Genomic DNA, 14,032 nt, shown 5'->3' with positions numbered 1-14,032 from the left:
TCTGGCTTATGTGGGTATTGGAGTATTGAACCTGGGTCTTTAGGCTTCATAGGCAAGCACCTTAACCACTAAGCCATCACTCCAGCCCAAGCTTTTTATCTTTATTAGGGCCTTCAGGTCACTGTGAAGCTTTTATCACAAGACTTCCCCATAATGAAGATGTCCAGCAAGGCAAAGAACTGATGGACATCTAGTAAAAGGAGACTCACCAAGCCCCAAGTATTTTCAGAAGTGTTACTGTGATTGAACATAGGACCCTGTTCAGTCTCTCACATCTTTGATTCTGCCCCTTCACTCACACTCTACTTCTAATTGATTAGCAAGTTCCATTTACTCAACTAAATATCAAAATCACCTTCACTTTTATTTCCTTTTGGCTTCATTGCCGTCACCCTTGGCAAGCACCTTCAACTCTTATCCGTGTCTTCTGGCTTCTACTGGTGCTTCTCTCTAATCTATCCATTGTCAACATAACAGATACAACCATCTCTCTCTCTGCCAAGTTCTCATATATAGCCCAGCTTGGCCTTGAAATGATCTTTCATCAACTTCTCAAGTGCTGAGATTATAGGTATTTTTCTCCGTGCTCCCTAAGCTATTTTTTTTGGGAAAAAAAAGTCACTTAGACTTGGAATTCGGGTTTCTAGCAGGGTTTTAAGAGTTTATTTATTTATTTATTTGTTTATTTATTTAAGTGTATGGGCATGCCAGGGGCCCTTGTCAATGCAAATGAATGCCAGATGCTTGTACCACTTTTTGCATCTGCCTTTACTCGGGGAGCTGGGGAATCAAACCCAGCAGTCAAACAGGCAGACAGGCTTTGCGAGCAAGAGACTTTAATGGCTCAGCCATCTTTGCAGCCATGCACAAAAACTTTAAAAATGAAATTCACTCAAGTCCCACTTGGACAAAACCTTTCCAAGGGCTTCCTTCACACTGAAAAACATCTAACTTTCTGATTGGGTTCCAGTGAGTGGTGAATCTAGGAATCATTAAACAATTTCTATTCAGGATTTACAACAGTAGTTAACACCAGAAAGATTTGTAGAATATATTTTGGAACATTTCAGTATTTTCCTTAATTTTTTTTAACTATTTATTTGCAAACAGAGAGAAAGAAAGAGAGAGATAGATAAATAGAGAGAGAGAAAGGGAATGGGTACATCAGGGCTTCTTGCAAATGAACTTCAGCTGCATGCACTAATTTGTGTGTTGGCTTTATATAGGTACTGAGGAACTGAACCTAGACTATTAGGGTTTCCAAGCAAGCATCTTTAACTTCTGAGCCATCTCTCCAGCACAGCTTATTTTTATTTTGGAATATTTTAAATGTAGACTTTATTATCCAAGATTCAAAACTCAGAAATAATAAAAAAGTGTCTACACACATAACGACACTCACACACATGCATGCACATAAAACGCACACACACACACACACATATATACACACATAAATTCATACATATATATCTTAAGTCATAAAATGAAAATGTTCCATATGGTAAAATACACTATAAATACAGTTAAAAAAACAACAACAAAAGAGTCTGGTAATGGTGGCATATGCCTTTAATTCCAGCACTCGGAAGGCAAAGCTAGGAGGATTGCTATGAGATTGAGGTCAGCTTGGACCAGAGTGAAACCCTGCCTCAAAACAAAAACAAAAACAAAAACAAAAACAAAAACAAAAACAATAAATAAGCTTTTTTTTTTTTTTTAAATAGGATTGGTCATGGCGTGGAATATATGGCCTAAGTGACATGGGATTTTATCTACACATTTTCCTACTGTTGGAAACATTTTACAGTGAGAACATACATGCACTTTCCAAATACTTGTATAATTCTGAAAACGATTAAAATCTGAAAACAATTAAAATAGAAAATATATGGAAGCCACCAAGCAAAATGCTTAGCACATAACATTACTAGTCAGAAAAAAAAAAAAGAAGAAATGGTCTGATGATCTCTCCAAGTCACACAGATCTAGGCGTCACCTGCATTACTTGAGGATAATGTGCAACTGTAGCGATGTCCCAGCCAACCTTCCTCCAACCTTCCCACTATATTTAGGTTCCTTTTCATTTTCACAGACCATTGACTATAAATTTAACTTAAAACCACCAACAATAGCAAAAATCCTTTAGCCACTGCTGTCTTGGATTATTATTCTGGCAGTTTCTTCAGATGCAAATGGATCCCATGCTTGGGTTTCAGCAGGATGTGGCTTGTGAAGGCAAGAGGCCTGGTGAGGTCTGGAGTTACACGGAAGCGGAGCAGAATCAAAGCGATGGCCACCTTTAACTCGAGCATGGCAAACTGCTGCCCGATGCAGCTCCTGTGGATATGGTGACAGGAAGCGACACTTGAAGACATGCTGCTTCTTGGACTCTTTAATGAGTGTTTAGAATAACAGGTCTGAAGTTCACACTAAAGACCACTGAAGCTTTTGGACCTTGGTCTTACATTGCTCTCTGCTCCAATGTGGCTCCAATGTGACACCCTCTTAGAAGAAGGTTACAGTTGAAGTCACCTAGGAAAACATTTCCCCTACACGGGGGTGGGTGGCACTGAGCCCATGAGCAATACTTCCACTGCAGAATTCTTTTCTGAGGCATGGCTAACATTGGACGAGACAGAGAATGGTTGTTCTCAGTGGAAAAATTTGTGAGTAGAGGGGCTGCTAATACAGTCAGCTATTCCTACGTAAGCATTTTTTATATTTTCAACAGCTTCAAGCTATCCTTACCTTGGGCCCGTTGAGAATGGTAGGAAGGCATAGGGGTGTCTTTGATCAGAATTCTCTTTAGTGAATCTCAAGGGATCAAAGATCTGAAACGAGAAGACAACCCCCGCCATGACAACATAAACACAACTCATAAGCTATTCGTTACTGCCAGTCAACAGAGACATAAGAGGAGCCAAACACATAATTTAAAATGTGCTGGTAGCCACACTTTATGAAGACAAAATTCTTTTAATAATAGAATGTATTTGAAAATCTATGGTTTTAGTCGGGTGTGGTGTCTCACGCCTTTAATCCTAGCACTCGGGAGGCAGAGGTAGAAGGATTGCTGTAAGTTTGAGGCCACTCTGAGACTACATAGTGAATTCCAGGTCAGCCTGGGCTAGAGTGAGACCCAACCTTGAAAAACAAAAAAATATTCAAACAAAAAAAATCTATCATTTCAACATATAACCAATATAAATAATGAAAGCAATCTTTCACATTTTTTTGGTATGATATCTTCAGAATCCATACCATAATAATCCTAGCTAGTTACATTTCCACTTTCAGTAACCACACCTGGCTGATGGCCACCACATAGATGACACATCCACACATCTGCAAAGCTCATCCACCCCTCCACCATGGACTCGTCTGCTAGCTAGATTAAGTGAGGGAGGAGCAAGAGCACACCTACTGAGAAGTCATGCCCTAATGAGATGTAGGGGCCCAGCCTCCTATTCCACGGAATGGACTTTAAACTCTAATAGTTTATGTGAAAAACACTAGCATTTATTTGTGTTTTGAGTTTCAAGAATATTAAGTCAAGAACCAAGGCTTGCTATGAATCTTCTCTTAGCCTGTCCAAATCCTCTTTTTTCCCTTTCCCAGCCTGTCCTGTGGGTTTCCTTCTGAATTTGGACAATGGAGACATTGATAGGGATCTGGAGAGAGGCAGGACAGTTGGGGTATTTACTGCTCCCTGGCTCCTCCTACAGGGGACTCAAGTTGACTGTGTCTCTCCCACAGCTCAAGTCTGATGAAGCCCCCCCCCCCCCACCAACTCTCTTCAGCTCTGTAGCCCTCCATCCTGGAAGAGATAAATGTCCTAGAAGATGGCTGTGCTTACTTGCTTCTCCTAATAAAGTGTTCCCTGATACAGCACTCAAACTGCTCAACTTGAGTGTGCCATCAATGTCTGGCCAGGATCCCAATTGTCCTATCCAGCAAAAAGAGGCTGAGCCGGGCGTGGTGACACACACCTTTCATCCCAGCACTGGAGGCCCAGGTAGGAGGACCGCTGTGAGTTCAAGCCTGAGACTACATAGTGAATTCCAGGTCAATCTGGCTAGAGTGAGACCCTGCCTCAAAAAACCAAACCACAAACGGGGCTGGAGAGATGACTTAGTACTTAAAGGTGCTTGCCTGCGAAGCCTAAAGACCCAGGCTTGATTTTCCAGGTCCCATGTAAGCACATAGTGGCACATATGTCTGGAGTTCATTTGCAATGGCTAGAGGCCCTGGTGTGTTCATTCTCTCTCTCCCTCTCTCTCTGTCTCTAATAAATTAAAAAAAAAAAATGAATGGGGGGGGGACTGTCGTACTCCCCACAGGCTTGCAAATATCTGATGAGTTGCAGGCAGAGGCTTTTTGTTACCTTCCTCCACTGCTGTAGCCATTTGCATGCTTTGCTGTCAACACGAGAGCTTCTCAGCATCCCCTCCCCTCTGAAGCATGTCTGTGGAAGGGGGTCCTACCTTTGGGCTTTTCCAGACAGCAGGGTTGTGGTGGAGACCCCAAATACTGAGAACCACAGTCATTCCTGAGGCAGAAGGGAAATAAAAAAAAGTAAACTGTGGGTCTCTGTTAGACTGCCCTTTGGTAAGACTTTTCCTGTGGAAGGAACATGCTCCTGGCAGAGCTGTGTGCCAGTGCTGATTCCACCTGGAAGGGTGTTGTGGTTTGATTCAGGTGTCTCCGTAAACTTATATGCTCTGAATGCTAGGTCCTCAGCAGATGGCAATTTGGAAATTGAAGTCTCCTAGAGACAGTGTATTGCTGGGGGTGGGCTTATGGGTATGATAGCCAGTTTCCCCTTGCCAGTGTTTGGCATATTCTCCTGTTGCTGTGTTCTATCTGATGTTGGTCAGGAGGTGATATTCACCCTTTGTGCATGTCAATGTTTTCCCCTGCCATCATGGAGCTTCCCCTTGAGTCTGTAAGTCACAGGCTTCTCTTGGTTGGGTGATTTCTGCCAGCAATGTGAACCTGATCACAACTGTAAAGTTGGTACCAAGGAATGGTGTCATTTGCTGCTAGACACCCGATTGTGTGGCTCTGCTCTTTTGGAGTTGACTTTTAAGAGGAATGTGGGAAGATTTGAAACCTTGGCCTAAGAGATGCCTTGTAATGCTGTAAGTACAGCTTGATGAACTATTCTGGTCAGAGCTGAAAGACCTGAATGCATTAAGAACTATGGACTGTGAGGTTTGGTTTATGAGGGTGAGAAAGGTTTGTCTGGACTGGGCTAGAAGCAGTTTGTGTGAGAGGCTTCCTGTTATACCCATGTCCCGAGAACTTGTGCAGGGTTGCTTTGTGTAGTAATGGACTGGTGTGAGCAGAGGGACATGGCACAGATAAAATGAAATCTTTGGGTGAAACTGCTGCCCATTCAGCTGCAATTGAGAGATTACAACAATTGAGATTGGGCCAGCTAACCTGCATTGGAACCACAGAAAGAATGTTGTCTTTTAGAGTGGCCTGAATGCTCAAGGAGTGTCCTTTTCTCAAAATCTGCTTTATCTCCCCCACCTCCAGATTAACAAATTAGCACCAAACCTGGTATTATGGCGTATAAGAAATGCAGGAAAGAGAGGGTCATTGAATTTGCAGCATAGTCTTATGTTTTGGAAATGGCCATGGGCAGTGTGAAGCAGGTTTGCTAGATGCCTGCATGGAGCCTTGAGGATGGACCGTGGGTTACAGTGGAGACCCAGTGGAAATGCTGGGACTACAGGATGGCTGCTAAGGAGAGCTGCTGGACCCAGATGAAGTTTTCCAAGACTGTGAGTAGCATAGCTGGAGGGGTGGAATTGGAACTCCAGAGACTTGTTGCTAGTTAGAATTATCAAACTTGGAGACTTTTACTGACTAGAGTTGTTGGACTTGGAACTAGAGTTTGATGTTTGCCCTGTTTAAATCTTGTATTGGTTGAATATTTCTTTGCTTTGCCCAATGCCATCTTTTGCAGTGTGAATGTTTATTCTGTGCCAATATGGGTTTTTGGGGGATTTTTTGGTATTATGGCTCAGTTAAAAGACCTTGGATTATGGGATCTTTGAACATACTTGGGATTGATAAAAACTATGGTGGCTTTTAAAGCTGGACTGAATGCATTATGTTTTATATCATATGGTTATCAGTTTATGGGGACCAGGGGAGGAAGTGTATTTTGGGGGGTGGGCTTATGGGTATTATAGCCAGTTTCCCCTTGCCAGTGTTTGGCACACTCTCCTATTCCTGTTGTCCACGTGATGTTGGCCATGGGGTGATGTCCACTCTCTGCTCATGCCATTGCGTTCCCCTGCCATCATGGAGCTTCCCCTCAAGTCTGTAAGCCAAAGTAAACCCTCTTTCCCACAAGCTGCTCTTGGTTGGGCGATTACTGCCAGCAGTGCAAATTTGACAGCAACAGAGGGACACAGGAGAAGATATGATCTGTACTTCAGTTTTCTTTTTGTAAAGAATATTTTTAGTTGCAAGGGGGGAGGGAATGGGAGAGAGAAAGGTAGAGGGAGGGAGGGAGGAAGGGAGAGAGAGGGAAAAGTAGTGCATCAGGGCCTCTTGTCACTGCAAATGAACTCCAGATGCATGCTCTTCAAACTCAGGCTTTCAAGATTTGCAAGCAAGTGCCTTCAAAGACTGAGCCATCTCTCTAGCCAATGCGTTTCAGTTTTCAAAGCAATGATTTACTTAATCCATAATCCTATCCCCAGGATGACTGGTGTTATGCCCAAGGGCTAAGTGTGCTTGTGTTTTCTGCCATGTTTGGGCTAGGAAGCATCTGCCAGAGACAGTTTGGGTATGTGAGAGCAGAACTGTAATTATACCATGAAGATACAGTGGCTGATTTGTTAGTGCTGTTCCTCTGTGGAAGGAGAGAATTAGGGCAAATATTTACATGCTTTAGTGATTTACAAGAGACAGAGAACTTGGGCTACATTTTGATAACAGGAGGAATTCTGCTAAGTCAATTCTGGTACTGTCAACAAGGTTACAGTGACAGGCTGCAGGTGTTGGCCACAGCAACCCTACTGACCTGTTTCCTTAGACAAGCTGATGTAGGACACTAAAGCAGACAAATGAAAGACTGTCTCGTGTGTCCTCCTTCCTATATGGCCTGCTCAATACAGTCAGGGCCTCTGTGTGAGCTCCAGCTCTGCTCCAAGTCAGTTAACTTTACCTGCATATTGGGGTTCTCCTGAATTTTGGCAAAAGTATTTAGGGGTTAGGGTAATGGTTCAGCAGGCATGATTGCTTGTGCACACCTGAGGACTCAAGTCCAATCTGTAGTATGGACTTTTTTTTTAAGGCTAGTCATGTCCCACATGCCACTTATAATCCCAGTTCTCAATGAGATGGAGAATCACTAAGACTCTTTTGTCTTCTAATCTGACTGAGAAAAGCAGCTCCACATTCAAAAAGAGACTCCATCCTAAGAAAACAAAGCAGAAGAGTGGTAGAGGAGGACACCTGATGTTCTCTGGCCTACACACACACACACACACACACACACACTCCATGGGCTCTGGAAACTGCTTAGGAAAAGAATGCAAAGACCTGCAGGCAACGAGTGTCCATCTGGGAGCATTAGAGGCTTGCTGAGTTCTCTGGAAATGGAGGGGATTGGAGGAATCAGGCGGAACATCTCCTTGATGCACATTGTGGTGTATGACATCTCATCTAGCTTGTCCCTGTGAAGACAAGAGAGGAAGGAAAGGGATTCAGATGCCATATTAATTTGTAAGTATTGATTTTTATTTTTTAATGCTGTTTCCTAGTAAGCTGCACCCTTGAAGTAGAGTTACTTTGTTCTGAGTTTATGTAACAGATTGTTAAAGTAGGACTGCTCTTTTGGGGCTAACACAGGTACCACATGTCCTCATCATGTGGCAAGGTGATGAACTATAAGCAGTGGGTTCACCAAGGAGATTTAGAATCTTTAACTGTTAATATAAAGTAGGAATATATAATGAAGAGCTAAGGAGTGAAAACAAAGGCCAAAGAAGTTTGAGAGAGAGAAAACGTTCTGTTGAAGGCTCCATGCAGGCATTCCCACAAGGTAATGCTGTAGAGCAGGGGGAGATGTTGGGGAGAGGATTCACAGTATGTCATATGGACCAGGAAGCCGACCAGTGGAGGGTGCTCCAGACCAGCTGGAGAAAGAAGCCTCTGCCCAAGGACCAGGATTCCCTCGTCCTGACAGTCACTGTTGGAAAGCCTATGGAGGGCATCTCCAAGACATAAATGTAGCCTTTGAGAGAGAAGGGGAACACTGAATATCACTATAGTTCCAGTTGCCTTTTTCTCTCCTCTGGAATAATTCCTGAAAGGATGAACACTTGTGATATGGAAGGAACTCATCTGTAAGAATGAGCCAATAACAACCCCCTTACTCTCTGCTAGCTTCCAGACCCAATGAAGGACTGAGTTGGGATGGAGGGAGAGGCTCCATGTGATTTGAAAATTTTGTTATTACACTGGGCTAGAGGTTTGGTTCCTGACATGTGCCTGTGCTTATGATTAAGTGGATGGACACTCTAAGACCACCCTAAAGACTTCCTCAAGGGAACTTTTCCTGTACAGCAAGAATAACATTTGAAAAAACTTGCATCCTGAAATGGTTGCATATATTTAATTAGCTTAATTGTATTTCTATTTCTTTCTTTTTTTTTTTTTTTTTTGGGTTTTTCGAGTTAGGGTCTCACTCTAGCTCAGGCTGACCTGGAATTCACTATGTAGTCTCAGGGTGGCCTCGAACTCATGGTGATCCTCCTCCCTCTGCTTCCCAAGTGCTGGGATTAAAGGTGTGCACCACCACGCCCGGCTTCTATTTCCTTTTTTGATAGCTTCTTCTGAATGCAGCCTTCAGCCATTTATAAAGGTAAAATGTGAGTCTTGTACTCTTTCCTCCTCAAGGTTAGGAAACAAAAGGATAATTCTGTGTACTCTGGGACATGCATAGTTAATAAAAACAGTTTTGCTTATATTGGTGATGTTGCAAAAAGAAGAGAAGAATTTGAAGACAACATAGAAATGGCCTGACAAGGAAACAAAGAGAGAAATTGCTCTTAGAAGTGTGGTTTTACTACCTATATAGAAGAATCAAAAGTTCTTATTATACCACCTACAAATTTCATTAACTGCAACTATGAGTATGTTATAGAGCAAAAAGAAAATTATGTTCTCTGTAATATTTTAACCTTTTATTTCATTAAAAGAGACAATAGAAAATAGATCATCTGGACTTTAGTTTTCTCACATGGAAGAGAATAAAGTTGTCACTCTTAGGCCAAATAAAAACAAGAGAAGTCAATATATGAATTGTGTAAGCATCTATATTGGTCAAGATAAAATAGTTAATTCATGTCTGAAAGTGACATATAATGAGTACTTCCTTTTTTGTGGTAGGATCTTGCTGTAGCCCAGGCTGACTTGGAATTCACTATGTAGTCTCAGGTCGGCCTCAAACTTACAGTAATCCTCGTACCTCAGGCTTCTGAGTGCTGGAGTTAAAGGAGTGTACCCCATGCACAGCCTGTGCTTCCAAATTTAATGAATGAATAAAAGTTATTAGTCATCAAGATAGGAAGGCAAGAGGACCTCCACTTGGATTCTCTCATAAAACCCAATAATTTTGCAGCCATCCACAGATAAGGGTGCCTCTGTGAGAGGCAATGCTGAACCTGAAAATCTACTTTGAGGCTGCAGTAATCAAAACAGGATAATGCTTTCTCAAAAAGAGACATAAAAACAAACAGTACAGGTAAAGAGCCCCAAACTACATCTATACACTTATGGACAACAATTCAACAAAGTGCCAAGAACACTCCATAGGGAAAGAATGTTGCAAAGGAAGTTGGCATACACACCAAGAACAATAAAATCAGCTATGCATGGTAGCACATACCTTTATTCCCAGCACTTGGGAGGCTGAGGTAGGAGGATTTCTATGAGTTCAAGACCAGTCTGAAACTACAGAGTGACTGTCAGGTCAGCATGGGCTAGAGTGAGACTCCAACTTGAAAAAAAAAAAAAAACAATAAAAGAAAAACAAAGAAAGAGAAAAAGAAAAGTACAAAATTGGACTCATCTCATTCCATATATGAAACTCAACTCTAAATGGATTAAAGACTTAAACATAAGATATGAAATTGTAAAGCTGATAAATTATCAAAGAGGAGAAGCTTGTTGACATGAGCTTTGGCAAATATATTTTGGACAAAATCCTCAAAGCACAGGAAACAAAAGTGAAAAGAGACAAATGTGTTTGTATCAAGCAAAACCCTTGTGATACAGCAAAGGAAACAATCAACATAGTAAGGAGTAAAGAGAAATGGGATTAATATTTGTTAGCCATTTGTACGCATGATAACAGATAAATATCCAAAATATATAAGGACACAACTTAACATCAAGAAAACAAATAATCTGGTAAAAACAAAGCAAAGGGAGAGCCCAGAAAACATTGCAGAAAATTGGCGGAGTGAATATGAGTGCTGCTCTCCTGCTAGCCTGAGAACCAACTCCAGGGAGATGGTGGTAGATACTGAGGAGAGTCAAAACTCACCAAAGCAGAAAATCAGAGGCAGCTAAGAGCTCAACACTAAAGACTTATAACATGCCCTCCAAGGCACAGGGAACAGTGTAGAAGAGAGGATGGAAAGAATAAAAAAGCCACATGGTGAGCAGGTATTCTTTGAGGCATAGTCCCCTCTATAGAGACTGACTGGTACATTCATGACCCCACAGTAATTACCAATAATACTACTGAGGTGGAAGCCAGTGGAATGGGTGCTAGGGAAAGGGGACATAAGATTATAACCTGATGGGAATATGAACAATTTGTACTATGTTCATTTAATAAAGTTCTCAGCTAAAAAAGTGAAAAGGGCTGGAGAGATGGCTTAGTGGTTCAGGCACTTGCCTGCAAGGCCAAGGGACTCAGATTTGATTCCCCAGTACTCACATAAATCCAGATGCACAAGGTAGTACATGCATCTGGAGTTCATTTTCAGTGGCTAGATGCCCTGGTATGCCCACTCTCTCTCTCTTTATCTTCTTATTTCTCTCTCTTTCAAATGAATAAATGAATAAATAAAATATTTGAAAAAAATAAGGCAAAGTACCTAAATAATTTTTCAAAAGCTGACATACAAATGTTTGACAGGCATATGAAAAGATGCTCAACATCACTAATTATTAGGGAAATGCAAGCTAACATATCACTTCACATGTGTTAGAGAAAAGAGAAAAGAAGGCTGTACAGAAAAGGAAGCCCTTGTACATTGTTGGTGGCAAAGCAAATTAATTCAAGTATATGGAAAAAGTGTGCAGTTGCCTTAAAAACTACTAATAACAGTATTATACGATTCAGTAATTTCACCTTTAAATATGTATACAAAGAAAATGAAATCACGATATCACTATAAGTTTGATGATAGCCCAGACATAGAATAAACCTGAGCACCCACCATCAGATTAATGGATACAGAAAACATGTCCCATACCCACAACACAATATTATCTACCATTCAAAGGAAGGGAATTAGGCTGGAGAGATAGTTTACCATTTAAGATGCTTGCTTGCAAAGCAAAAGGACCCAGGTTTGATTCTCCAGGTCCCACATAGGCCAGATTCACATGGTGGCACATGCATCTGTAGTTCATTTGCAGTGGCTAGAGGCCTGGGCGCACCCATTCCCTCTCTCTCTCTCTCTCTCTCTCTCTCTCTCTCTCTCTCTCTCTCTCACACACACACACACACACACACACAGTCTCTCTCTCTCTCTCTCTCTCTCTCTCCCTCCCTCTCTCTGTTTCAAATAAATAAATAAAAATAAATATTCAAAGGAAGAGGATTCTTTTATCAGATGAATGGATATAGAAAACATGGTTCATACCCACAACACAATACTATTTACCATTCAAAGGAATGAAACTCTTTCATTTACCAAAGCCTGGAAGAATGTGAAGGGCATTATGCTAAGTGACACAAACCAGGATCAGAAGGACAAACATTATGTAATCTCAGTTATATGTTGAATCTAATGATGTTGAATTCATAGAAACAGAGAGTAAATAGGTGTCTAGAGATGGGGACTACACAATTTCAGCTAGACAGGAGAAATAAGTCCAGGATATTTATTTTATAAGATAATTAAAAACAATTGTTGTACACTTGGAAAATAAATTTCTAAATAGGTATATTTCAGATATTCTTGCCACAAAAATAGGTAACAGTTAGTGGATAGATCCATTTGTGTCTAAAACACAAAGCACTATGGTGCATTACCATATATTTATAGAGGCATACATATACACATATGTATACTTTTAATTTGTCAGTAAAAGTAATTGCTCAATATTGTATTTTATGCTATGGACAATAACTTTTTTAATTCATGGTAGGAAATGGTGTTAGTTCCTTATAAAATAAGATGTCTACTATAGCTTTAAGTCTTGCTTTCTAAGCTGACTTTTGCATATAAAATCTGGTATGTTTTTTCCTATTTATGTGACTCAATGGTCCTTATCATTTCTATCTTTCTACTCCTTTGACTAGCGAGAGTAGAAAGTACGATTGTCAGGAGTATGCTTTATTTATTTCTTTGCAAACAACATGGCTAAGAGGCAATATTAAAAACAAGATATGATTGAGTCTGGTGAGGTAGAGTGGACGCTATCTACCTGGCTAACTCCTGCTTGTCCTCAGTGTCACATTCACAGGGTGGTGAGTCCCCACTACCACCACTGCCAGGGTGGTGTCTGTTTTCTAAGTGTCTCCAGTGGAAAGCACATGTCTCTGCCATTGCCCTTACCAGGCAAAAGTTCATTTTCTGTATAAAGGCAGCTCTTTTGCTTTAGACTGTGAACTCATTGAGGGCAGAACCTGATTGTGAACTCATTGAGGGCAGAGCCTGTATCAAATCTTAATCATTTTTTAGTGCCTCAGTGCTTCTGTCCATATTTGCTAAGCTCAACTACAAGGTATAGCATTTAATACCATGTTCCAAGACCAAAGTACACCCTGAAGGACAGTGATGACAAGGTGATGGGCCAGAGTGTCCACTATGAGCCTGATATTATGCAGATGCTAATTCAGTTTCCTTGGCACACAGAAGCCCCACAGAGGACTATCAGAAGCTCCATATGGGCTTTAGCCAGTTCCTCATGACAAACATACAAGTGCTCAATGGAAGAAAGGTAACATTTTATATACTACTGAGTTAATAAAAGCAGTGACAGATGATTTCTCAATGAGCAAACTTCTTTCTGCAAAAGACAAGGGCTAACTCAAGGCTCTTGTGAGAAAGAAGAAAGTAGTCTGACCTGTCTGGCTCCTCATATGCATATCTTGAGGTATTGTGGTTACTAAAGCACTAGGACAAGAAATTAAGTAAAATCCCATGAGGAGAGCAGGCATGAACTGTTTCGGGCTGCAGATCTTACCAGGTGATGAAAGAACCATCCCCCAAGATGCTTCTGATCTCCTCCCGGCATCTGTGCTGAGGTTCAGGGCTCAGAGCCAGGCAATAGAGGAGCCAGGAGAGGCTGGCTGCCAAGGCATCATGCCCTGTCCACAGGAATGTGTTCACCTGGGACTGTAAGTCCTCATCTGAGAAGGTGTCTTCATTTTCAGCCTACAACGTACAGTAGAGATATTTGGATGAAATGTCAGTTTGTAGATGTTTGGAGGCATAATCAATCAAAATGATGATTTCAGGGGAAAAAAACCCCTAGTGTTTCAAACAAGGTTTCAATTTTAGTTCCATTCAACAAATATATATAATGAGTCATACTTAGCTCAGAGCACAAAAAGAACCAATGTTACATAAGAAAAGTAAGCTTTTATATGTATCCAATTTCTCAGCACTTCCTCCTCTTTTTACTTGCTTATCCAAGTGAGCCAATTTCTAATCCCTTAAATCCCATATATCCATATGGTAACTCCCAAAGCCTGTTAAGTAATTTACTGAGAAAATTGCAGAATTTGATCTATATCCCAAACTGCATGGAGCCC

General features: G+C 41.2%; 1 protein-coding gene across 2 annotated transcripts in view; it reads right to left on the bottom strand.

Moving 5' to 3' along the window:
• Positions 1 to 1,706: 1,706 nt before the first annotated feature.
• LOC101608436 (cytochrome P450 4X1) overlaps positions 1,707 to 14,032 on the bottom strand; it is a 51,305-nt gene continuing 38,979 nt past the window's right edge. For both annotated transcript variants that reach the window (XM_045149306.1, XM_045149307.1), the window contains exons 8-12: positions 13,462 to 13,652; positions 7,570 to 7,703; positions 4,488 to 4,552; positions 2,752 to 2,834; positions 1,707 to 2,340 (exon numbers count right to left, since the gene is read on the bottom strand). In XM_045149306.1, coding sequence (XP_045005241.1) covers positions 2,169 to 2,340; positions 2,752 to 2,834; positions 4,488 to 4,552; positions 7,570 to 7,703; positions 13,462 to 13,652 — 645 coding nt within the window. In that variant the 3' untranslated portion in view covers positions 1,707 to 2,168. The remainder of the gene's footprint in view (positions 2,341 to 2,751; positions 2,835 to 4,487; positions 4,553 to 7,569; positions 7,704 to 13,461; positions 13,653 to 14,032) is intronic.

The sequence above is a fragment of the Jaculus jaculus genome, chromosome 5, assembly GCF_020740685.1.
Source record: "Jaculus jaculus isolate mJacJac1 chromosome 5, mJacJac1.mat.Y.cur, whole genome shotgun sequence".
In the NCBI taxonomy this organism is placed as follows: Eukaryota; Metazoa; Chordata; class Mammalia; order Rodentia; family Dipodidae; genus Jaculus; species Jaculus jaculus.
This window is presented reverse-complemented; position numbering and strand designations above follow the sequence as displayed.